Source organism: Lagenorhynchus albirostris, chromosome 4 (genome assembly GCF_949774975.1).
Source record: "Lagenorhynchus albirostris chromosome 4, mLagAlb1.1, whole genome shotgun sequence".
NCBI classification, from domain to species: Eukaryota; Metazoa; Chordata; class Mammalia; order Artiodactyla; family Delphinidae; genus Lagenorhynchus; species Lagenorhynchus albirostris.
The window spans coordinates 47219710-47245432 of record NC_083098.1 but is presented as its reverse complement, the minus strand read 5'-3'; the positions used below and the strand labels follow the sequence as shown (position 1 = coordinate 47245432).

At 40.7% G+C, this 25723-nt stretch overlaps 1 protein-coding gene across 1 annotated transcript in view; it reads right to left on the bottom strand.

The window, feature by feature from the left end:
* Window positions 1–21128: 21128 nt before the first annotated feature.
* The window catches only part of PPEF2 (protein phosphatase with EF-hand domain 2), a 45544-nt gene continuing 40949 nt past the window's right edge, over window positions 21129–25723 (bottom strand). Inside the window, exons 15-17 of the mRNA XM_060147219.1 lie at window positions 24737–24900; window positions 23708–23795; window positions 21129–21331 (exon numbers count right to left, since the gene is read on the bottom strand). Coding sequence (XP_060003202.1) covers window positions 21129–21331; window positions 23708–23795; window positions 24737–24900 — 455 coding nt within the window. The remainder of the gene's footprint in view (window positions 21332–23707; window positions 23796–24736; window positions 24901–25723) is intronic.

Here is a 25723-nt window from a genome sequence, read left to right as displayed (position 1 = left end):
AGCTTCCACCCCCAGACTTTCTGATTCTGTTGATCCGGAATGGGGCCCAGGTGTCAATATTTTTTTAAAATGCTTGCCTCCCCAGATGATTCTAATGTGGAGAACCATGTTCTAAGGGACTTGAACTCTAGGGTGCCTGTCCTGCCTCCTTTCTTTTTGAGATTTGAGACGCCCAAGACATCCTGCTGGTGGTTGTAGGGAATCCCACTGTTGGAGGGGCCGGGGGCAGGCACTTTGGCCTCAGCAACGCGGTTTCTTCTTGGATTAGAAAGCTGACAGGACAACCTCCTCTTTCAAGTGGAGTTATGGATGCCCAGTGACCTTGTTCTTGTTCCCAATGGCTTGGGAAATGGACACATTACTGCAGGACTCCTGCAGATGACTCCAAGTGACAGCCCAAAGTCCGAACCTGCATGAACGTCTGGTACAAGAAAGAGCTGTGAGCAAATGCACTCATTAGGGCTGTGTTCATAGCTCTCCAAGGAAGGGTACTCTCACTAGGTTACATAGGCACACTTGGGGAACTGTTGTTTTGGGCTGGTGATCTACATGATCACAGTGTACACACAGTGTAGCTGAGAGCGCCCAGCTCTGTTTTCGCTTGCAGATGTAGCAGTGATGACTAAACAAAAACTAGAATTCCAACAAATGCTGTCAGGTCCCGCACTCGACGGACATGACAAAGCCGTTTTCCATGTATTCTGTCAGTAAGATGGTAAATACAGAGGAAATATCTGAAATGCTCCCAAGCAGATTGGGAGGAAGGCAAGCATCCAATGGGTGAAGCAAATGCTCCCTATTTAGGCTGGAGAACCTATCTTTACCCCAGCCATAAACATAAATGGGGAAGGAAGGCCTAGGTTGATACGGGAAGCATTTGCTTGGGAGACTTGGCCTAAAAATAGCAGTCAAAAACTGGAAAAAAATGAAGAGGCCCTCAAGTAACATCCTATGTGCCTATATAGAGAGACAGTCCTGATGTGATGTAAAGGGCTACGACCCAAGATCAAGGGGTTGTCTGCAGGTGAGGAAGAATTGTGTTTGCTCTGAATACAGTATCATGTGTTGTTATTGTGGGGATCCCAGAGACAAGGGATGTAGAAATGCCTTATGTAAACTGTAAAGTGCAATATGGATTTGATGGTAGTGGTTCATTACCCAGAGGACCTTGCTACTCAAAGTGTGGTCTGCAAACCAACATCATCAGTCTTCCCTAGGAGCTTACTATAAATGCTTCTGAAAGTGCTTTTTTTAAAAAAAAAAAAAAAAGATTTTTAAGAAAAAATTGTGATAAAACGTACATAACAAAATTTGCCATTTTTAATCATTTTAAAAAGTACAGTTCAGTGGCATTAGGTCATTTACATTGTTGTGCAACCTTACCATCCATCTCCAGAACTTTTTCATCTTCCCATACTAAAACTTGTACCCCGAATCGCAAGGTCTCCAGGTGATTCATATGCACAAAATTTAAGAAGCATTTGGTCTGTGGGATTTCTGGCAGTAGATCCTGTGTTAAACTTAATCATAGTTTACTATGCAGTAGATGCTGTGCTAAGCATTCTTTATCTCACTTAATCTCATTTACACTTTATCTCATTTAATCCTCCCAGCAACGTTATGAAATATTATCATGAACCTCACTGTACAGATAGGGAAACATTTCAGCGTTTTACTGAAGGTTACACATGGGTAAGGGGTAGAGCTGGGGTATCACTTAGCATCTGTGGTTCCAGAGCCTATACTTTCCTTCTTCTGGACTTCCTTGGTACCCATAAAGATCCCATCCAGGTGCTTGCATTTGAGGATATGTGTTGAGGAAGAAAGATGCCTGGATATGTAGAGGGAAGAAGGAAAGTAAGATCCCACCACAAGTAAATCTTTATTTCCATGGTTCTACACAACTCATGCATCTAGTAAAGAGATTTGGAGAATCTGGGATGCTGCTTTCACAGCATTATTTTACTTTTTTCTCCGGAAACTTTACTCTCAACCTGATTTTCTTTCCGTTATTATGCATTTCAACGGATCCTATGTCTCTCTTTTCAGAACCTTCTGGGACAAACCGGAAGGTCAAACAGGAAGTGTTTGTGGGGAATTCTGTGCTGAGTAGATTGGTGTGGCCAGGCTCACTGCTCTCCTCCCTCACACCCCGTGGTTTCAGGGTTCAGCATGACTCATGGATGCAAACTCTGGGAGGTCTGACTCGGAATGTGAGTCAGGAACCCTGACCCGTCTCCTTTGTTTATATCTGAAACTGGGACTTTTACAAAACCCCAAACCTTTTATAATCAGAAAAGATAAATCCCCTATAGGGAAGAAAAACAGCATGGAAAATTCCATGGGAAATACCTAAAATTCCCTGTCTCTTTTGTCAACCACTGGGAAGTCAGGTGTGACCAGATGGCCACAATCAGTGCACAGCTGGACAAGTCCTTGTCCTTTCAGAGAGCAAACACCTTAGAGGGTGCTCTAGTCATTAAAAGTTGCTTGAAAATTACATAAGTCAAGACCCAGGCTTTTTTTTTTAAATTTTTTTATTAGAATATAACTGATTTACAATGTTTTATTAGTTTCTGCTGTACAGCAAAGTGAATCAGTTATACAGATACATATATCCACTCTTCTTAAGATTCTTTTCCCATGTAGGCCATTACAGAGTATTGAAAAGAGTTCCCTGTGCTATACAGTAGGTCCTTATTATCTATTTTATATATGGTAGTGTGTATACGTCAATCCCAGTCTCCCAATTCATCCCTCCCCACCCCCTTTTCCCCCCGGTAACCATAAGCTTTTCTACATCTGTGACTCTATTTCTGTTTTGTAAATAAGTTCATTTGTACCATTTTTTTAAGACCCAGGCTTCTTAAAGATTGCTCAGAACTACTCATTGATCAAAATCGATTAGACGAATGGTTCTCAACTGTGGCCCCACAGTGGAATCAATCACTTGTGAAGCTCTAAACAAACAAAATCCCTATGCCAAGACCCACATCCAGAGACTCTGACTTAATTAGTCTGGGCGAATGCCCAGGCATTGGTATTTTTAATGTGTGCCCAGGGTTGAGAAACATGGAATTAGACAAAGCCGGCTAAGGTCCCATCATCTTTGTATTCACAGTGCCTAACGTAGCATCTGGCCCTTCATAAATGTTTATGGAACATACATGTGAATAAATGAACTAGTGTTACCACATAAACTACTGTTAGCACTCGGGTAGTTTGTCATGGGTTTCAAAATACTCTTCGATATGCTTCTTTCATTTAAGTCTCGTGACTCCCCTGGAAAATACTGATGTGATGCCCATTTACAGATAAGGAAGCTGAGGCTTAATTTCCCCTCCCAAATCCCACAGAACTGATAAACGAACTGTGTTTATTTAGCTCTTGTCCACTGGGAAATTTACTGACTGCTGTGGTTCTCATCTGGCTCTAGTTGTGCCCTGAGGAAGTTTCTCTGATTGTTTGCTTTGGCAAGTATGTCATTTATTCCTCCCATCTTAACACTGATGTCTAATTTTAAACAATGCTTATAGTAAAATTCAAACAAAAAAGTAAAAAGAACAGTATAATTAACTCATGTAATCACCCAGCTTCAACAATGATCAACTCAGGGCCAGTGTGATTTCATCTATAGCCCCCCTCGTTTGATTTAAGGGTTTCCCCTTCATCTCTTTCTATTTGTCTCCTTATAATTTATTTGTTGAAGAAACTGGGTTATTGGTCGTGTAGAGTCCCCAGTTTGGGTTTTGCTGACTGTAAGCTCCTGTTGTTATTTCACGAATTCCTCCGGGCTCTGTAGCGCCTGTCATTTGCTAGGTAGATGCAGAAGTTTGATCAGATTTGGGCTGGATTTTCTTTTTTCCCCACAACTCCTTCCTAGGTGCTGGAAAGGTTTTGCCTGAAGGTAGAAATTTTGGAAGCAAAATTTTGGCAGCTCATACACATAAATTCGTGGCCCAGAAGTAAGGCGAAGCTGCATGACCGTGGCCATGGTGGGCTCCGCTTCTGCTGGGAGGATCCCTTTCCCAGCTCAGGGTCCAGGTCCAGGCCTGCCTCCCTCAGGTGTCCTGTGTCTGCGTCTCACCTTTCCTCACTTGCACCCCTTGGCACACTGTGTGGCACCTGCTGGAGCTCTGCGGGGACTCTTCCCCGGAAGTCAGCGTTTCTGAGACCAGATAACGTCTCTACTTCTAGCTAGTTGGTGATGAGGGATCAGCGTTTTCTAACAGCCACGCTATGACACAGCATTTGCTTAGAGTGACATCTAGTGGCTTTAAAAATATCATTTATTGAGGTGTAGGGGCCCTTATTTAAAGGAACATCAAACTGTAGTTTGGTTTATTTGTATTTTTTTAATTACAAAAGTATCTTATCATGGGACTTCCCTAGTGGTCCAGTGGTTAAGGCTTCGCGCTCCCAATGCAGGGGGCCCGGGTTCGATCAGGGAACTAGATCCTGCATGCCCCAACGAAGATCCAGTGCACCGCAACTAAGACCAGGCAAAGCCAAATAAATAAATATTTTTTTTAAAAAGTATCTCATGATCCTAAGAAAAGCCTTAAAGGATACTGAATAATAATAGCCTTGCCAATTAGATTTTTTCCCAGAATTTCACCGAAAACCTTGATGGTGCACTATATGAATAGAAAGTGAAAGTCCCACATAAATGCACACCCCAGGAGTAACCACAGCTAATGGTAGATAATTCTCTTTAATGACTGCATAGTGTTTCATAAATTTTTTTTTTAACCCCATCCTTCATTAATGGACTTTGGGGTAGCTTCTAATTTTTTTTTGCTATTACAAGCAATGCTGCCAAGAACATCTGTGTGCAAGTGATTTTGGTACTCTTGAGAGTGTTTCTGAAAATAGTCATCCAGAAGTGGAAATACTGGGTCAAAGAGAATGAGCATTTTTTGCACCAATTTACACCTCTACTGACAATGTATGAGGGTACGTTTCCCCATGTGCTCGAAACACCAGCATATTATCATTTACATAAAAATCTGTGTAGCTTGTTTTTATCTTTCTGTTAAAAAAAAAAAGGATTTTTTTTTGTTGCCATGGCGAGATTGGGTTCTGTGTGATACAGTTTTGTTAATCTTCCCAGAAACACTTGTAGGAATTTGTATCCTAGTGGTGGATTCCAACCTAGAAACAAGGAAATTCTTGACTCTTATTAATATTCATTAACTCAAATGATATTTATGGAGTGTCTGGCCAGTTGCTGGAGACACAATGTGAATAGAGTATGAAACCTGCCCTCTGTTACTAGGGAGCTGGTGGAGCTCGCACGTAAGCGGATCACTGTGAGTGTGCGAGTTGGGATTTAGTGGAAGGAACACAAGGAAAGCTGGATCGAGGAGAAGATGTGTTCCCAGAAGGCCTCACACAGGAGAAGGCATTTGAGCTGGGTTTTAAAGAATGAGGCTAGGCCAACAGGTGGGGAGAGTTGGGTGGGACACATGCAATTCAGGATCAGGGAACCAGTATGTGAAAGGTAGGGTATACCTGGGGGAACCATAGGAAAACCCAAGCAGCTAGAAAGTGTTTGGAAGCAGCTCAGATTTGAGACTGTAGAGATGGGCACAGGCTGGATCATACAGTCTGGACTTTGTCTGCAAGTCTGATGTTTCCCAAACTCTGGATCTCTTATTTTTATTATTATTTTTTAATGTTTTGACCACACCCACAGCATGTGGGATCTTAGTTCTCTGACCAGGGATGGAACCCACGCCCCCTGCACTGGAAGCACAGAGTCTTAACTGCTGGACTGCCAGGGAAGTCCCTGGACTCTCTTATTTTAAAAGAAAATACTACCTCAATGCTGTAATTGAAAAATCAGTATCCTTTGCCATAAATGTAAGATTCCATAAAAACAACTTTAGTAAAAAAGAAAAAAATCCAAGTGAGTACATTTGAAATAGTTAAAATTAAAATATAATAATCGAATGTTTACAAAAAATGAACGCCTAAAATTATCTTCAGCTGGGAAAAAAATAAAATGATTTATAATTGGTCAGTAATAGAGATTCAGCCCTGTGTCCTATAGTTTCAGACCAAGAAGAGGGTTCGGTCAAGACAATTCTGTGTTTCTGATTTTGTGTTTATTAGCCCCCAGAATCAACACACCTGTGTGGGTGTTTATGGCCCCCGCCTCCTAAAGAGCAGGACGGCAGGGAGCTCAGATGACCTCCCAGATCCCATAGCTGGGAACCAAAATCCATGTCTTCTGACTCCAGACCCTCATACCAGGCTGATGTTTGATACAAGGGAAAACTTTCCAACATGTACATCTCTCTGAAAACAGAACTAAGCTGCCTCTGGGAACAGTGACCTTCTGCCTGGAGCAGGCCAGCGCACACCTGCCTGAGAAGTGGGGTATTTTTTGTTTTTTTTTTAATTAATTAATTTATTTATGGCTGTGTTGGGTCTTCGTTTCTGTGCGAGGGCTTTCTCTAGCTGTGGCAAGCGGGGGCCACTCTTCATCGCGGTGCGCGGGCCTCTCACTATCGCGGCCTCTCTTGTTGCGGAGCACAGGCTCCAGGTGCGCAGGCTCAGTAGTTGTGGCTCACCGGCCTAGTTGCTCCGCGGTATGTGGGATCTTCCCAGACCAGGGCTCGAGCCCGTGTCCCCTGCATTGGCAGGCGGACTCTCAAACAGTGCGCCACCAGGGAAGCCCCTGAGAAGTGGTTTTGAGGTTTAGTGTCTGAAGTCTGTGCCTGGGAAATATTTCAAGATACTAACCCAAAGATTAAGAAATTTATGACTTTGTTTTAATCATTAAAACACGGGTAAAAGGGGGTTTTGAGTTCTACAGAAATAAACATTCAAATTTAAAGCAACGATTGTTAGAGATTTATGGAACCCTAATTATAACCGCATGTGAGTTCTCTGTCCAGCAGCAGTAGTAATTGCTTAGAAAACAAACCTCCAAAATATTTATAACTTGAAGATATGTCAAAAATCCCACAATAGGGAAAGACTGTTAGTATATTCTTAGAAAATAATGTTTCTGAGAAGTATGAGCCCTTTCGGACACTATCCTTCATGGACTAACATGGTGAAACTTTAATTCCTGGGATTGTCAAATGTCTTGGGTTATCTATTGCTGGATAACCAATTATCCCAAAAGTTAGTGGCTTTAAGCAACAGTAACTATTATATTTCACAGTTCTGTGATTAACTGAGCTCAGCTGGGTGGTTCTTCTGCTCCATGTGTTATCAGCTGTGGCTGCCATTAGCTGGCCTGGAACATTCAGCAAACCTAACTTTGTTCAATTATAGGTATGTTCCTGGTGGTCTTTGCCTGTATAGTATTGTCAGCATGAAAAGTTTATTAATATGGTTTCAAATTCCCCATTTATACTAACCTTTAAGAACTACCATTTGTCAACTTTTGGCATAGTATCAAAGAAGAATATCCACAGTTATCTGAAAAGACTGTTAAAACAGTCCATCCTTTTTCAACTATCAATATATAACTGTATGAGGCTAGATTTTTTTCATATACTTCAGCCAACAAAACATTTCATGGCAGATTGACTGCAGAAGCAGTTATGAGAATCTAGCTGTCTTCAATTAAGCCAGATATTAAAGAGATTTGGAAATATGTAAAAATGCCATGCTTTTCATGGAATTTTGTTTGTTGTAGGGATATATAATTAATCTTTAAAATATGCTATTTATTATCAATTTGGTTTTGATAATGTACTGTGGTTAAGTAAGATGTCACCACTGAGGGAAGGTGGGTGATGGAAACCTGGGATCTCTTGGCATTATTTTTCAACTTCTTCTGAGTCTCTAATTATTGCAAAATAAAAAGTTTAAAAATATGTTATTTGTATTAACATATAGTTAGTTTTTATTTTAAAATGATAAGTAAAATATTTCTCAGTTTCAATTTCTAATACAGTAAACATACATAAACAAAAGCTCTTTGGGATCTTCAATCATTTTTAACAGCATAAAGGGATCCTGTGATCAAAAACTTTGAGAATCACTGCAATACAAGTAAGGGAGGAAGTGGGGAGACTGGTGAGAAATCATATGGTTTAGACTAGGGAGGTAGCAGTGGAGGAGTAAGAAGGGGTTCAATTCTGGACGTGTTTTGAAGGTAGAGTCAACAAGATTTGCTGAAGGATTGGTTGTGGGAAACAAGAAAAACAGGTGTGTGTTTTTGTTTGCCTTTTGCCTAAGAAACTGGTGGAATGAAACTGACATTTAATCAGCTGGGAAGGCTCATGAAAGGAATAGATTTTGGGGGGAATATATTATTTTGGAAATGTTAAGTTTTGAGATGCCCATTAAATATCCAAGTGGAGAAGTATATATGTTCCGTCTGACACAAGGCTTCCTTGTGTCTGGTAATACTATTTGGGGTTATTTAGCAGTTTCCTCATCTAAATCTGAAAATGTTAGGTTTCTGAATTGGCCTCCCATATTTACAGTTACACTAGTACAAGTAGCAGTTAATGTCTTAGCAAATAATCACCCTTCCCTATTGCAGGGTAAACCAATTAGATACGCAGTATTGGAGCCCGGCTGCAAGTTAGAATCACCTGGGGAGCCTTTAAAACATTCTGATAAGCGCGGCCTCTTACTCAGAGATTTTGATTTAATTGTTCTGGAGTGGGGTCACGGGCATCCTATGTTTTAAAAGCTCCCCAGATGATTTTAATGAGCAGTTAAGGCTAAATCACTGGATTAGAGTCATGATTTTGCTATTTCTTCCTAGAGCAATTTAAAAATTCCTTTTAAATTAAAACTCCGTTGAAACCAACCCCCTATTAATTCACCATGCAAATTGATAAAGGAAATTTTCTCTGAGCCTTGAGTGTGCAAATAGGACTTGCCCACAGAACACAGAGCCTGAAGGGTGTCAACAGCAGTGAGGGCCCCTGAAGAAGGAGCCAGAGAAACGGCTTCCCAGAAAACTGATTAGAGTGAGAAGGGCCTGATGTGAACCTGTGACTGTGCTATCTAGACTCAAGGAAGGAACTCGGAGTTCAGCCGTTGACACTCCAAGCCTCACTACAACCAACCAATCCTGAACTGACAAGCCAGGGACTTGTTTAAATTGACCCATCATGTTACCTTGGGAAGCTTTGTGGCTTTTGCCTATACAAGCCCCACCCTTGCCTTTGGTTGGAGAGACGTCTTCAGGGGCTCCTCTCCACAATATATTCCTATACATAGTAACCCCCAGGGCTCTAACTCATCCTCTCTGAGTTATTCTGAAGCCTCAGAGTCCTATTTACCTTTAATCGCAAAGAAGGGGCAGAGGGGAAACAACACATACTTCATTTGCTGAGTTTTAACTGTTTTCACGAGATATGTCAGACAGATATAAATGCGAATTCATTAGTATACTTGGTCTCTCAGTTCATGAATCAGGCAAGGTAAACACATGGGCCATATGTATTCACTAAAATATCTGAACTTTTCTCCAGACTGTACTCACTGTACTCACTTTTCTGGAGTAATGGAATAAGAAAATGAAGTTTTCCAGGAAGCACAGTGTGTTGGTTTTCTATGCTGTGAAACAAATAACCACAAACGGAGTGGATTAAAACAACACACATTTATTATCTCACAGTTTCTGTGGGTCAAGAGTCTGGGCACAGCTTTACTGGATCTTCAGCTCAGGGTCTCACAAGCCTGCAGTCAAGGTGTTGGCCAGGAGGCCTTCTCACCGGGAGGCTCAACTACATCTGGAAGAAGCTGCTTCCAAGCTAAGTCAGGTTGTTTGCAAAAGTTATTTCCTTGTATGAGTGAAGGCCCTGGCTTTTCATAGCCATCAGTTGGAAGCTGTCTGCAGATCCTACAGGACACCCAAAGTTCCTTGTCATGTGGGTTCCCTCAACACGGCTGCTTGTTTCCTCAAGCCAGCAAAGAGAATCTCCCGTTCCACTCTACTAACATGGGATTTTATATAATGCAGTATAATCACAGGAGTAACACCCCATCACCTTTGCCGTATTCTATATTGCTCAAAAGCAAGTCACAGGTCCTGCCTGCAACACATGGAGAGGGGAAACCCACAAAGGTGTGGCCACCGGGAGGCAGGATATCACTGGGGGCGGGGGTCACCTCAGGGTGTGTTTGCCAAACAAGAAAAGAGGGCAGGAGAAACGGGGATTGTTTATAGTCAAACCAAACAAACCTAGTTTGTCCTGAAAAAACTGGAAAGGACAGTGGATGGAGCCAGGGATCAAGGGTTCTGGTCTTGGTTGTGTCATTAACTAGATTACATACCCAGCTGGACCTCAATTTCCTTACTTTACAAATGAGGTAGGGCAGATGCTAATCAAAGAAATGCATATTAAAATAGCAAGGAAGCACCATTGTTCACCTTTAGCAAAAATTAGAAATGACTGTATTCTAAGCTCGTGAGTTTTTAGTGAAACAACTATGCTTCGTCCTGGAAAGCAATCTGTCGTTAAAATGTTCACACCTGTGACGATTAATGTTATGTGTCAACTTGGCCATGGGGTGCCAAGATATCTGGTTAAATATTATTTCTGGGTATATCTGTGAGGGTGCTTCTGGATGAGATTAACATCTGAATCAGTAGACCGAGTAAAGCAGGTTGGCCTCCCCAATGTGGGTGGGCCTCATCCAATTCATTTAAGTCCTGAAGAGAATAAAAGGCTGAGCTCTTTGACAGGCTCCCAGATGCCCCAGCGCTCCGTGCCCCCGCCACCGGGTCCGCAGGCTAGCCCGGTCCCTGGGATACACCGGGTGGGCAGCCTCGGCTCTGGCCCGCCAAGAAAGGCCCGGTAACGTTGGCCCGGCTCCGGGTTTGAATCCACCTCCTTCACTGGCTGGCTCTGTGACCTTGGGCCGGGCCCCTTGCCCGAGTCCAGGTGACTGATTGGGACGAGAATGACCCTCCTCGTGGGCTAGGCCGTTCCAGAGGGCACCTGGAAAGTGCTGGCCTGGGCCGCCGTCGGGTGGGGGACCACCGTGGGTGCTGCGGCTACTACGAACCGGCAGACCTCGATGTTAGCTTAGAACCACTGGCCCAGAGGCGCCCTTCCGAGCTCGCCCTCTCCCTGAGGTCCTGTGCAGCCGTCGCCCGGCCTCCCGGTGCCTTGCAACCCTGCACGGTCCCAGGACGGTCCAGCCATTTCTCACGACCTCGCAATCACCCCTCTGCAAGGGCCACGAACCCCGTCAGACACTCTCGGGCCTTCCAGTGGGGCCGCTCCATCTGGATCCTCCTTCCAGGGCCCCTTGCCCATCATCAGCAAGCCCCAGAGCACAGGGTGATACAGTCAACAGTCCCTCTGGTGCCTGGGGACAGGAGTAGCCTCTCTGAGGAGGTGAGCTGAACCAGAGCCAATCACCATCAGAGCAAAGGACTTTCAGCAGTGCGAGACTCAAGCAGGGGAAAGCTCAGCATGTCCCAGGAACCAACAAAAGCACGCCTCTCTACACTTGGAGTCATCGTGTTCCAAGTACTCAGCAGCCACATGTGGGTCATGGCAACTGTATTAGACAGCAACCTATAATTTTTTACTCAGAAACAAAAATATCACGCAAGAATGAAGATAGCAGAGTAGAAGGACGTGCTCTCACTCCCTCTTGTGAGAACACCAGAATCACAACTAGCTGCTAGACAGTCATCAACAGGAGGACATTGGAACTCACCAAAAAAGACACCCCACATCCAAAGACAAAGGAGAAGCCACAATGAGACGGTAGGAGGGGCGCAATCACAGTAAAATCAAATCCCATAACTGCTGGGTGGGTGACTCACAGACTGGAGAACACTTATACCACAGAAGTCCACCCACTGGAGTGAAGGTTCTGAGCCCCACGTCAGGTTTCCCAATCTGGGGATCTGGCAACAGGAAGAGGAATTCCTAGAAAATCGGACTTTGAAGGCTAGTGGGATTCGATTGCAGGACTTCGACAGGACTGGGGGAAACAGAGACTCCACTCTTGGAGGGCACACACAAAGTAGTGTGCGCATCGGGACACAGGGGAAAGAGCAGTGACCCCAGGGGAGACTGAACCAGACCTACCTGCTAGTGTTGGAGGGTCTCCTGTAGAGGCGGGACATGGCTGTGGCTCACTGTGGGGACAAGGACACTGGCAGCAGAAGTTCCGGGAAGTACACCTTGGCATGAGCCTTCCCAGAGTCCGCCATTAGCCCCACCAAAGAGCCCAGGTAGGCTCTACTGTTGGGTTGCCTCAGGCCAAACAACCAACAGGGAGGGAACACAGCCTCACCCTCAGCAGTCAAGCAGATTAAAGTTTTACTGAGTGCTGCCCACCAGAGCAACAGTTAACTCTACCTACCACCAGTCCCTCCCATCAGGAAACTTGCACAAGCCTCTTAGATAGCCACATCCACCAGAGGGCAGACAGCAGAAGCAAGAGGAACTACAAACCTGGAGCCTGTGGGAAAAAAACACATTCACAGAAAGAGAGACAAGATGAAAAGGCAGAGGGCTATGTACCAGATGAAGGAACAACATAAAACCCCAGAAAAACAACTAAATGAAGTGGAGACAGGCAACCTTCCAGAAAAAGAGTACAGAATAATGATAGTGAAGATGATCCAGGACCTCAGAAAAAGAATGGAGGCAAAGATCGAGAAGATGCAAGAAATGTTTAAAAAAGACCTACAAGGATTAAAGAACAGAGATGAATAATACAATAACTGAAATGAAAACTACACTAGAAGGAATCAATAGCAGAATAACTGAGGCAGCAGAATGGATAAGTGACCTGGAAGATAGAATGGTGGAATGCACTGCTGTGGGACAGAATAAAGAAAAAAGAATGAAAAGAAATGAAGACAGCCTAAGAGACCTCTGGGACAACATTAAATGCAAAAACATTCACATTATAGGGGTCCCAGAAGGCGAAGAGACAGAGAAAGGACCAGAGAAAATATTTGAAGATATTATAGTCAAAAACTTCCCTAACATGGGAAAGGAAATAGCCACCCAAGTCCAGGAAGTGCAGCGAGTCCCATACTGGATAAATCCAAGGAGAAACACGCTGAGACACATAGTAATCAAATTGGCAAAAATTAAAGACAAAGAAAAATTGAAAGCAGCAAAGCAAAAAGGACAACATACAAAGGAACTCCCATAAGGTTAACAGCTGATTTCTCAGCAGAAACTCTACAAGCCAGAAGGGAGTGGCATGATATACTTAAAGTGATGAAAGGGAAGAACCTACAACCAAGATTACTCTACCCAGCAAGGATCTCATTCAGATTCCATGGAGAAATCAAAAGATTTACAGACAAGCAAAAGCTAAGAGAATTCAGCACCACCAAACCAGCTCTACAACAAATGCTAAAGGAACTTCTCTACGTGGGAAACACAAGAGAAGAAGAGGACCTACAAAAACAAACCCAAAACAATTAAGAAAATTGTCATAGGAACATACATATCGATAATTACCTTAAATGTTAATGGATTAAATGCTCCAACCAAAAGACACAGGCTTGCTGAATGGAGACAAAAACAAGACCCATCTATATGCTGTCTACAAGAGACCCACTTCAGACCTAGAGACACATACAGACTGAAAGTGAGGGGATGGAAAAAGATATTCCATGCCAATGGAAATCAAAAGAAAGCTGGAGTAGCAATACTCATATCAGATAAAATAGACTTTAAAATAAAGAATGTTACAAGAGACAAGGAAGGACACTACATAATGATCAAGGGAACAATCCAAGAAGAAGATATAACAATTATAAATATATATGCACCCAACATAGGAGCACGTCAACACCTAAGGCAACTGCTAACAGCTCTAAAAGAGGAAATCGACAGTAACACAATAATAGTGGGGACTTTAACACCTCACTTACACTAATGGACAGATCATCCAAAATGAAAACAAATAAGGAAACAGAAGCTTTGAATGACACAATAGACCAGATAGATTTAATGAATATTTATAGGACATTCCATCCAAAAACAAAAGATTACACTTTCTTCTCAAGGGCTCACGGAACATTCTTCAGGATAGATCACATCTTGGGTCAAAAATCAAGCCTCAGTAAATTTAAGAAAATTGAAATCATATCAAGCATCTTTTCTGACCACAACCCTATGAGATGAGAAATGAATTACAGGGGAAAAAAATTAACACAAACACATGGAGGCTAAACAATACGTTACTAAATAACCAAAAGATCAGTGAAAAATCAAAGAGGAAATCAAAAAATACCTAGAGACAAATGACAATGAATACACGATGATCCAAAACCTATGGGATGCAGCAAAAGCAGTTCTAGGAAGGAAGTTTATAGCTATACAATACTACCTCAAGAAACGAGAAAAGTCTCAAACAATCTAACATTACACCTAAAGGAACTAGAGAAAGATGAACAAACAAAACCTAAAGTTAGCAGAAGGAAAGAAATCAAGATCAGAGTAGAAATAAATGAAATAGAAACAAAGAACACAATAGCAAAGATCAATAAAACTAAAACCTGGTTCTTTGAGAAGATAAACAAATTGCTAAATCATTAGCCAGACTGATCAAGAAAAAGAGGGAGAGGACTCAAATCAAGAAAATTAGAAATGAAAAAGGAGAAGTTACAACAGACACTGCAGAAATACAAAACATCCTAAGAGACTAGGACAAGCAACACTATGACAATAAAATGGACAACCTGGAAGAAATGGACAAATTCTTAGAAAGGTATAACCTACCAAGACTGAACCAGGAAGAAATAGAAAATATGAACAGAACAATCACAAGTAAGTGAAATTGAAACTGTGATTAAAAATCTTCCAACAAACAAAAGTCCAGGACCAGATGGCTTCACAGGGGAATTCATTCAAACATTTAGAGAAGAGCTAACATTCATCCTTCTCAAACTCTTTCAAAAAATTGCAGAGGAAGAAACACTCCCACACTCATTCTATGAGGCCACCATCACTCTAATACCAAAACCAGACAAAGATCCTACAAAAAAAGAAAATTACAGACCAATATCACTGATGAATATAGATGCAAAAATCCTCAACAAAATACTAGCAAACAGAATTCAACAGCACATTAAAAGGATCATACACCGTGATTGAGTGGGGTTTGTTCCAGGGATGCAAGGATTCTTTGATATATGCATATCAATCAATGTGATACACCATATTAACAAACTGAAGAATAAAACCATATGATCATCTCAATAGGTGCAGAAAAAGCTTTTGACAAAATTCAACAACAATTTATGATAAAAACTCTCCAGAAAGTGGGCACAGAGGGAACCTACCTCAACATAATAGAGGCTGTATGCAACACACCCACAGCAAACATGATTCTCAATTGTGAAAAACTGAAAGCATTTCCTCTAAGTTCAGGAACAAGACAAGGATGTCCAGTCTCACCACTGTTATTCAACATAGTTTTGGCAGCCCTAGCCATGGCAATCAGAGAAGAAAAAGAAATACAAATTGGAAAAGAAGTAAAACTGTCACTGTTTGCAGATGATATGATACTATACATAGAGAATCCTAAAAATGCCACCAGAAAGCTACTAGAGCTAATCAATGAATTTGGTAAATTTGCAAGATACAAAACTAGTGCACAGAAATCTCTTGCATTCGTATACACTAATGATGAAAAATCTGAAAGAGAAATTAAGGAAACACTCCCATTTACCATTGCAACAAAAAGAATAAAATACCTAGGAATAAACCTACCTAGGGAGACAAAAGACCTGTATGCAGAAAACTATAAGACACTGATGAAAGAAGTTAAAGAAGATACCAACAGATGGAGAGATATACCATGTTCTTGGATTGGAAGAATCAATATTGTGAAAATGACTATACTACCCAAAGCAATCTGCAGATTCAGTGCAATCCCTATCTTATTACCAATGGCATTTTTTACAGAACTAGAACAGGAAGTCTTAAAATTTGTATGGAGACACATAAGACCCCGAATAGCCAAAGCAGTCTTGAGGGAAAAAAACAGAGCTGGAGGAATCAGACTCCCTTACTTCAGACTTTACTAGAAAGCTACAGTCATCAAGACAATATGGTACTTGTACAAAAACAGTAACATAGATCAATGGAACAAGATAGAGAGCCCAGAGAAAAACACACACACCGATGGTCAACTAATCTATGACAAAGTTGGCAAGGATATACAATGGAGAAAAGACAGTCTCTTCAATAAGTGGTGCTGGGAAAACTGGATAGCTACATGTAAAAGAATGAAATTAGAACACTCCCTAACACCATACACAAAAATAAATTCAAAATGGTTTCGATACCTAACTGTAAGACCGGACACTATAAAACTCTTAGAGGAAAACATAAGAAGAACACTCTTGGACATAAATCAGAGCAAGATCTTCTTTGATCCACCTCCTAGAGTAATGGTAATAAAAACAAAAATAAACAAATGGGACCTAATGAAGCTTCAAAGCTTTTGCACAGCAAAGGAAACCATAAACAAGACAAAAAGACAACCTTCAGAATGAGGGAAAATATTTGCAAATGAATTAACAGACAAAGGATTAATCTCCAAAATATATAAACAGCTCATGCAGCTCAATATTGAAAAAACAAACAACCCAATCCAAAAATGGGCACAAGGGGGCTTCCCTGGTGGCACAATGGTTGAGAATCTGCCTGCCAATGCAGGGGACACGGGATCGAGCCCTGGTCTGGGAAGATCCCACATGCCGCGGAGCACCTGGGCCCGTGAGCCACAATTACTAAGCCTGCGCCTCTGGAGCCTGTGCTCTGCAACAAGAGAGGCCGTGATAGTGAGAGGCCCGTGCACCGCAATGAAGAGTGGCCCCCGCTTGCCACAACTAGAGAAAGCCCTCGCACAGAAACGGAGACTCGACACAGCCATAAATAAATAAAAATAAAATTGGTCCTGGTTTTAAAAAAAAAAAAATGGGCAGAAGACCTAAATAGACATTTCTCCAAAGAAGATATACAGGTGGCCAAGAAGCACATGAAAAGCTGCTTAACATCACTAATTATTACAGAAATGCAAATCAAAACTACAATGAGGTATCACCTCACACCAATTAGAATGGGCATCATCAGAAAATCTACAAACAACAAATGCTGGAGAGGGTGTGGAGAAAAGGGAACCCTCTTGCACTGTTGGTGGGAATGCAAATTGATACAGCCGCTATGGAGAACAGTATGGAGGTTCCTTAAAAAAACTAAAAATAGAATTACCATATGACTCAGAAATCCCACTACTGGCATATACCCAGAGAAAACCATAATTCAAAAAGACACATGCACCCCAATGTTCATTGCAGCACTATTTACAATAGCCAGGTCATGGAAGCAACCTAAATGTCCATTGACAGACGAATGGATAAAGAAGATGTGGTACATATATACAATGGAATATTACTCAGCCATAAAAAGGAACGAAATTGAGTCATTTTTTGAGACATGGATGGATCTAGAGACTGTCATGCAGAGTGAAGTAAGTCAGAAAGAGAAAAACAAATATCGTCTATTAACGCATGTATGTGGAACATAGAAAAATGGTACAGATGAACCGATTTGCAGGGCTGAAGTTGAGACACAGATGTAGAGAACAAACGTATTGACATGTATATACTGATGTGTATAAAATTGATGACTAATAAGAACCTGCTGTATAAAAAAATAAAAGTAAAAAAAAGGCTGAGTAAGAAAAAATTCTTTCTCTCTGCTTGGCAGTCTTTAAGCTGGAATATTGGTCTTCTCCTGCCTTCAGACTCAGACTGGAACCACACCATCAACTCTCCGGGGTCTCCAGCTTGCTGACTGCAGATCTTGGGACTTCTCAGCTGCCATAATCACATGAGCCTTACAGTAAATCTTTTTATAGACTCTCCAACATTTGACAAAGTAATCTGATTCCTGGGAGTCTAGCCTAAGAAAATGTATAATTCAAGAGCTTTTTATGAAACAAGCTATGTGCACAAAGTTATTAACCATAGTATTATTTATAATAATTAAAAACTGGAAACAATATACATGTTTAACAATTGGAGCATGGCTGAATAGATTATATTGCATCTATTTGAAATTATGCAGCCATTAAAGGAATAATCATGAAGAGTATGTAGCAACACAGATGTCAATTTATAAAACAAAAGCAGAACATTAAATTATATAAACATTTTAGTTTTAACAAGAAAAAGTAAATAATGAAAAGAATCCATATGTTTGGGTCATGGGATTACACAATTTTTCACAACTTTCCTTTACCAACAAGACATTATAAAAACAATAAATAAAACGTATACAATGAAGGGGTTGAATTATCAGTGGTTCTTAAGTGGGATAGACTTCAGAATTTTAAAATACTTATACCTGGGTCCTACCTTGCGAAAATTCTGAAATGGGATAGGGCACCTATGTATTTAAAAGTATGCAGAAACACTCTAACCTCATCCCCACCCCCAAATACACAGGTGATTATTATTTTTTATTGAAGTATATTTGATTTATAATATTGTGTTAATTTGTGCTGTAGAGCAAAGTAACCCAGCTATACACATATATACATTCTTTTTTATATTATTTTCCATTACGGTTTATCCCAGGATACTGAATATAGTTCCCTGTGCTATACAATAGGACCTTGTTGTTTATCAATTCTGTAAGTAATAGTTTGCATCTACTAACCCCAAACTCGCAGTCCATCCCTCCCCTTCTCTCCCATCCCTTTGGCAACCACAAGTCTGTTCTCTATATTTGTGATTCTGTTTCTGTTTCATAGATAGGTTCATTTGTGCCATATTTTAGATTCCACATATAAGTGATATCATATGGTATTTGTCTTTCTCTTTCTGACTTACTTCACTTAGTATGATAATCTCCAGTTGCATCCATGTTGCTGCAAATGGCATTATTTCCCTCTTCTTTATGGCTGAGTAGTATTCCATTGTATATATGTACCACATCTTCTTTATCCATTCATCTGTCGATGGACATTTAGGTTGTTTCCATGTCTTGGCTATTATGAATAATGCTGCTATGAACATAGGGGTGCATGTATCTTTTTGAATTATAGTTTTGTCTGGATATATGCCCAGGGAGTGGGATTGCTGGATAATATGGTAATTCTATTTTTAGTTTTCTGAGGAACCTCCATACTATTTTCCATAGTGGCTGCACCAACTTACATTCCCACCAAGAGTGTAGGAGCATTCCCTTTTTTCCACGCCCTCTCCAGCATTTGTTATTTGTAGACTTGCTAAAGAACCACCTTAGCAAGCACCACTCACTAAAGAAACTGTCTTTTTCTCATTTTATAGCCTTGCTTCCTTTGTCAAAGATTCACCATAGGTGTGTGGGTTTATTACTGGGGTCTCTATTCTGTCCCATTGATCCATATGTCTGTTTTTGTGCCAATACCACACTGTTTTGATTACTGTAGCTTTGTAGTATTGTTTGAAGTCTGGGAGGGTTATGCCTCCTCCTTTGTTCTTTTTTATTTTTTAATTTTTATTTATTTATTTATTTATGGCTGTGTTGGGTCTTCATTGCTGTGTGAGGGCTTTTCTCTTGTTGCGGCAAGCGGGGGCTACTCTTTGTTGCGGTGCGCGGGCTTCTCATTGCAGTGGCTTCTCTCGTTGTGGAGCACAGGCTCTAGGAGCGTGAGCTTCAGTAGTTGTGGCATGCAGGCTCAGTAGTTGTGGCTCACAGACTTAGTTGCTCCATGGCATGTGGGATATTCCTGGACCAGGGCTCAAACCTGTGTCCCCTGCATTGGCAGGTGGATTCTTAACCACTGCGCCACCAGGGAAGCCTCCTCTTTTGTTCTTTTTCCTTAGGATTGCTTTGGCAATTCAGGATCTTTATGGTTCCATATAAATTTTGGGATTATTTGTTTTAGTTCTGTGAAAAATGTCATGGGTAATTTGATAGGGATCACATTAAATCTGTAGATTGCTTTGGGTAGTATGGCCATTTTAACAATATTAATTCTTCCAGGCCAAGAGCATGGGATATCTTTCATTTCTTTGAATCATCTTTAATTTCCTTTATTAATGTTTTATAGTTCTCAGCATATCAGTCTTTCACCTCCTTGGTCGGGTTTATTCCTAAGTATTTTTTTTTTTTGGTGTGATTTTAAAACATTGTGTTTTTACATTCCCTTTCTGATATTTCATTGCTGGTGTAAAGAAATGCAACGAATTTCTGTATGTTACTCTTGTATCCTGCTACCTTGCTGAATTCATTGATCAGTTCCAGTAGGTTTTGTGTGGAGTCTTTAGGGTTTTCTATATATGGTATCATGTCATCTGCATATGATGACAATTTTACCTATTCCCTGCCAATTTGGATACCTTTTATTTCTTTTCTGATTGCTTTGGCTATGACTTCCAATACTATGTTGAATAGAAGTGTTGAGAGTGGGCATCCTTGTCTCGTTCCAGATATTCACGGTAAGTCTTTCAGCTTTTCACCATTGAGTATTATATTGGCTGTGGGTTTGTCATAAATAGCTTTTATTATGTTGAGATATGTTCCTTCTATACCCATTTTGGTAAGAGTTTTTATCATGAATGAATGTTGAATTTTGTCAGATGCTTCTTCTGTATGTATTGAGATGATTATGTGGTTTTTGTCTTTTCTTTTGTTGATGTGGTGTATCACACTGATTTGCGTATGTTGAACCAAACTTGTGAACTTGGGATGAATCCCACTTGGTCGTGGTGTATGATCTTGTTTACGCGTTGCTGGATTCAGTTTGATAATTTTTTTTGATAATTTTTGCAACTATATTCATCAAAGATATCGGCCTGTAATTTTCTTTTTTGGTGGTATCTTTGTCTGGATTTGGTATCAGGATGATGGTGGCTTCATAGCATGTTTTTGGGAGTGTTCCCTCCTCTTGAATCTTTTGGAAGAGTCTGAGAAGGATTGGTAAAAGTTCTTCTTCGTATGTTTTGTAGAATTCACCTGAATAGACAGGTGATTCTGATGCATACTGGTAGGCAAATTCTCAGCATAAAGTTCCACAAAGCTATGGAGAATAAGGGAGATATTCCCACAATGAGCTCAGCATTGCTTACAAGGCACCTTGGACGATGGGGACCAGACTGGCCTTAGTGTATTATCTGGGCTGCTGCAGTCACTGTTATTAGTGTTTGTGGCTTGTCAGCAATCTGATGCGTAACCCTTTGAGCAGGATTGCTCCACAAGGCGGAAGGCCTCCAGGAACTCATTGATGTCAATGTGGCCATCTTTGTTGAAGTCAATGCTCCGGGCAAGGTCACAGATGCAGTCGTCTGTGACATCAATGTTCATATGAGAGCTGAACAGCTTCCAAGTCTGCCTGAACTCGTCCAGTGAAATGAACCCTTACCAGAGAAAGCAAGTCACTTTAGTGAGTCAGTCTAGTTTTCAGTGCTCATTTCCTCTGACATTCTTGCAAGGATACCTGCTTCCTACTGGTAAACAAAGGCACCCAAGGCCTAGTATCCACTTTAAACTCCCAAGAGGATAGCACTGAACCACTTACTCAGTGGTTCTGAGCGGGAAGCAATAGTGTTCCTCTCCTCATAGGGACATTTAGAAATGTTTTGAGACATTTTTGATTGTCATGACTGAGGTGGGTGTAGGGTGTTACTGCATCTAGTAGGTAAAGGCCAGGGATGTTACTAAACACCCTAAAATGTACAGGATGGGCAGCAAAACAAAGAATTACCCAAGCCAAGATGTAAGTAATGCCACTGCTGAGAAACCCTGCATTAAATCACCTAAACATACGCTAATTTAATCTGCTTGTAAAAAGGTTTTGGACCTATACATCTATGGTCAGTTGAATTTTTTTTTCTTTTTTTGGGCTGCATCACGTTGCTTGCGGGACCTTAGTTCCCTAGCCAGGGATCAAATCCGTGCCCTCCTCAGTGAAAGCATGGAGTTCTAACCACTGGACAGCCAGGGAATTCCCTCAGTTGACTATTTACAAGGGTTCCAAGACCATTCAACAGGTGAAGGATAATTTTTTTCAACAGATGGTAGGGGACAACTGGATATCCACATGCAAAAAATGAAGCTAGACCCCTACCTTGCACTGCAAACAAAAATTAACTCAAAATGGATCAAAGACCCAACTGTAAGAGCTAAAACTGTAAAACTCTTGGACGAATACATAGGTGTTAAGTCCTTATGATCTTCAGTTACTAGTTTTTCTTAGATATGACACCAAAAACACAAAAAATAAGAGAAAAAATAAATTGGACTTTTTAATTAAAAACTTTTGTGCATCAGAACACTACCAAAAAAGTAAAGAGATAACCCATAAAATCAGAGAAAATATTTGCAAATCATATATCTGATAATGGCCTAATATCCAGAATATACAAAGAACTCTTACAACTCAACAATAAAAAGAAAACCCAATTAAAAGATGGGCAAAGGATTTGAATAGACATTTCTTCAAAGGAGATATACAAAGTTCCAATAAGCACATGAAAAGATGCTCAATATTATTCGTTATTAAGGACATTCAAATCAAAACCATAATGAGATATTTCACACCCAGTAGGATGGCTGTAAAAAAAAATTTTTTTAGTAGAGGATAACAAGTGTTGGTGAGAATGTGGAGAAATTGGAACCCTCTTACAATGTCAGTAGGAGTGTAAAATGGTATAGCCACTGTGAAAAAACAGTTTGACAGTTCCCCCAAAAGTGAAACAGCGTTTTACCATATGGTCCAGCAATTGCACTCCTGGGAATACATCCAAGAGAACTGAAAACATATGTTCACACACAAAGTTGTATATGAATGTTCATAACAACATTATTCATAACAGCCAAAAAGTGGAAAAAATCCAAATGTCTATCAACTGATGAACGGATAAACAAAATGTGATATATCCATACAATGGAATATTATCCAGCTATAAACAGAAATAAACTGATACATGCTACAACATGGGTGAACCTTGAAAACATGCTAAATGAAAGAAGCCAGACACCACAGGCCATGTATCATACGCGTCTATTTATATGAAATGTCCGTAATAGGCAAATTCATAGAGACAGAAAGCAGATTAATGGTTGCCAGGGACTGGTGGAGAAGGAACAGGGGATGGGGAGTGACTGCTAATCGGTATAGGTTTCTTTTTAGGGTGACGAAAACGTTCCAAAATTAGATAGCGATAATAGTTACACAAGCTTGTGAATATATTAAAAGAGCACGGAACTGCACGTTACAAACGGGTAAATTATATGGTATGTGAATTGTATCTCAAAAAAAGTAATAATATTTGAAAAGGCCTTTGGAACAATGAGGAAACAGGTGAGGGTATACAGGACCTCCCTGGACATTTTTTTTGCAACTCCTTGTGAATCTATAATTATTTAAAAATTTAAAATTTTGAAAAATAATACTTTGGGAGTAAGATTGCAAAAGGCTTTCTGTTCTAGACATTCTTCATTCCTTTGTGGCTACTTTGATAGAAGGGATAAGGGATATCATAACTATTATAATTCTTCCTATAAGAAGTTCTCATTCAGTTTGTCTTCATTCTTCTCTGCCCAACCCCTCTTCTGTAGGGACAGCTCATGTTGCTCAAATACTATCCTAGTTTCTGCCCATTTATAAGCACTGCCACTAATTTTGCTCCAAAAGCGCTTGAGTAGAAAGGTAAATAATCAGGGAGGAGACTAAAAGGTGGGAGGTAAAATACTTGCTGTGTCAGAAGTGGCAGGATAACGAGCGCCTTTACCTGAATGATCACTGTCTATGATCCTAAAAATGGTCTCCAGGTTGGATCGGTTTCGATACAGTGCTTCCAGCAAACTTGATTGTATATTCTGCAAGAAAAAACTCATTTTCCTTCTATCTTTTATGTGTAGGCTTCTCCTAATAGATAATTACCACACAAGCAACCCTGACAATAAGACTCTTGAAAGAACCTGAAGATGTTTTATGATCCCTCCACTCCAGCCCCCTTCAGCCTACTAAATAATCTGATGGTTTAAGAAGTACCTAGTCCACGATGAAAATGTTCTAAAATTGACCATGGTGATGGTTGCACATATCTGCAAATATATTAAAAACCATTGAACACTTTAAATGGGTGAACTGCATGATATATGAATTATACTGCAATAAAGCTGTTTTTTTAAAAAGTACATAGCCCAAGGCCTCCCATACATTACATATAAGCATTTACCGAACAAATACAGGGTTTTTTTTTTTTTTTGTACGCGGGCCTCTCACTGCTGTGGCCTCTCCCGCTGCGGAGCACAGGCTCCGGATGCACAGGCTCAGTGGCCATGGCTCACGGGCCCAGCTGCTCTGCGGCATGTGGGATCTTCCCGGACCGGGGCACGAACCCTTGTCCTCTGCATCGGCAGGCGGACTCTCAACCACTGCGCCACCAGGGAAGCCCACAAATACCTTTTTAAATAGGGGAAGCAGCGTCATGTCAAGGAAATCAGTCAGACCTGGGTTTGAGTTCTAGTTCTATAACTTAGAAACTCTATTATCCTAGGCAGGTTATCTAACCCTTGTGACCAGTGTTCTCTTGGGTATGTTGGTGCTGATTATACCCACCTCTTGGTTTTGAGGATAAACTGAGGCAATATGTGTAGGTCACTTAACACAAAGTCTGACACATAGAAACTCAACGAATAGTTGTTTGCATTCATCTTCCTTTTGGGGTTCTCAATATTTGGTTATGATTCAAAGTTCTCCATAAGGGGCTTTACGGTCCACAGTATGCCTTCATCCACCATGTTCACACCCTTACCTCATGGCTGAATTGTTCTTTGGCCAAGTTTTTCAGCCAGGACTTGTATTCCAGCTTGTTATCTGTCAAGCTGCTCACCAGCTGTGGCCTCAGCATCCGCCATGGCAGTCCTAGATGCAACACAGACTCCACGGCTGCTGCCCAGTCACTCAGGGTGATTAGACCTACAGGAAAGAGCTAACTTGTTGACTCATCACCTACAAATCTTTTATCCTGACATTCTTCTTACTATCAGTAGATAATAGAAGTAATGAGTACTGTCACTGTTTTTCTTGGTTATGGTAGAGTTGGCTGGAAAGTAGGGTTGCCAGAGAAAATACAGGATGTCCAGTAGATCTGATTTTCAGACAGACTATAAGTATGTCCCAAATATTGCACGGGACATACTTATATTTAAAAACTATTTGTTGTCTATAATTCAAACGTAATTAGGCATTCTGTTTTTATTTGCCAAATCTATTTGGCAATACTACTGGAAGTCACACAAGACTCTTGTAAATAATATCATAAAACACTATATATATATGTATATATATACACACACACAATACATATACACAGACACACACACATGTATACATAGCATTGGTTATTTCTATGTGTACGAAAAGATAGTGCTATGATTTTATGACTGTTACTGCTATTTTTTAATAGGGCTACATGTAGTCAATGTCCATTAGACATTCCACTGAGTTGAGAAAAGACAAAATTTCCAGCTTGGATAATAGAACAAGGAACAGACAAGCACACACTTAACAGTGAGAAACCAAATCATTGATCTTTTGTTAGTCTTGGACCCACTCTGGTAACCTGTCCCCCTGTTTCTTTTTGCTTAGTTCTGGCCTTGTCACCCTTCCCTGGATTCCATTTCTTTTCACCAGCTTTGTTTATATTTAGCTAAGTTCACATTCTTCTAAAAGCTTAGAATTTATGAATTTAGGAACGATAACTAGGATGTTAAGTTGAATAAGGGAGGACGTCTTCAGA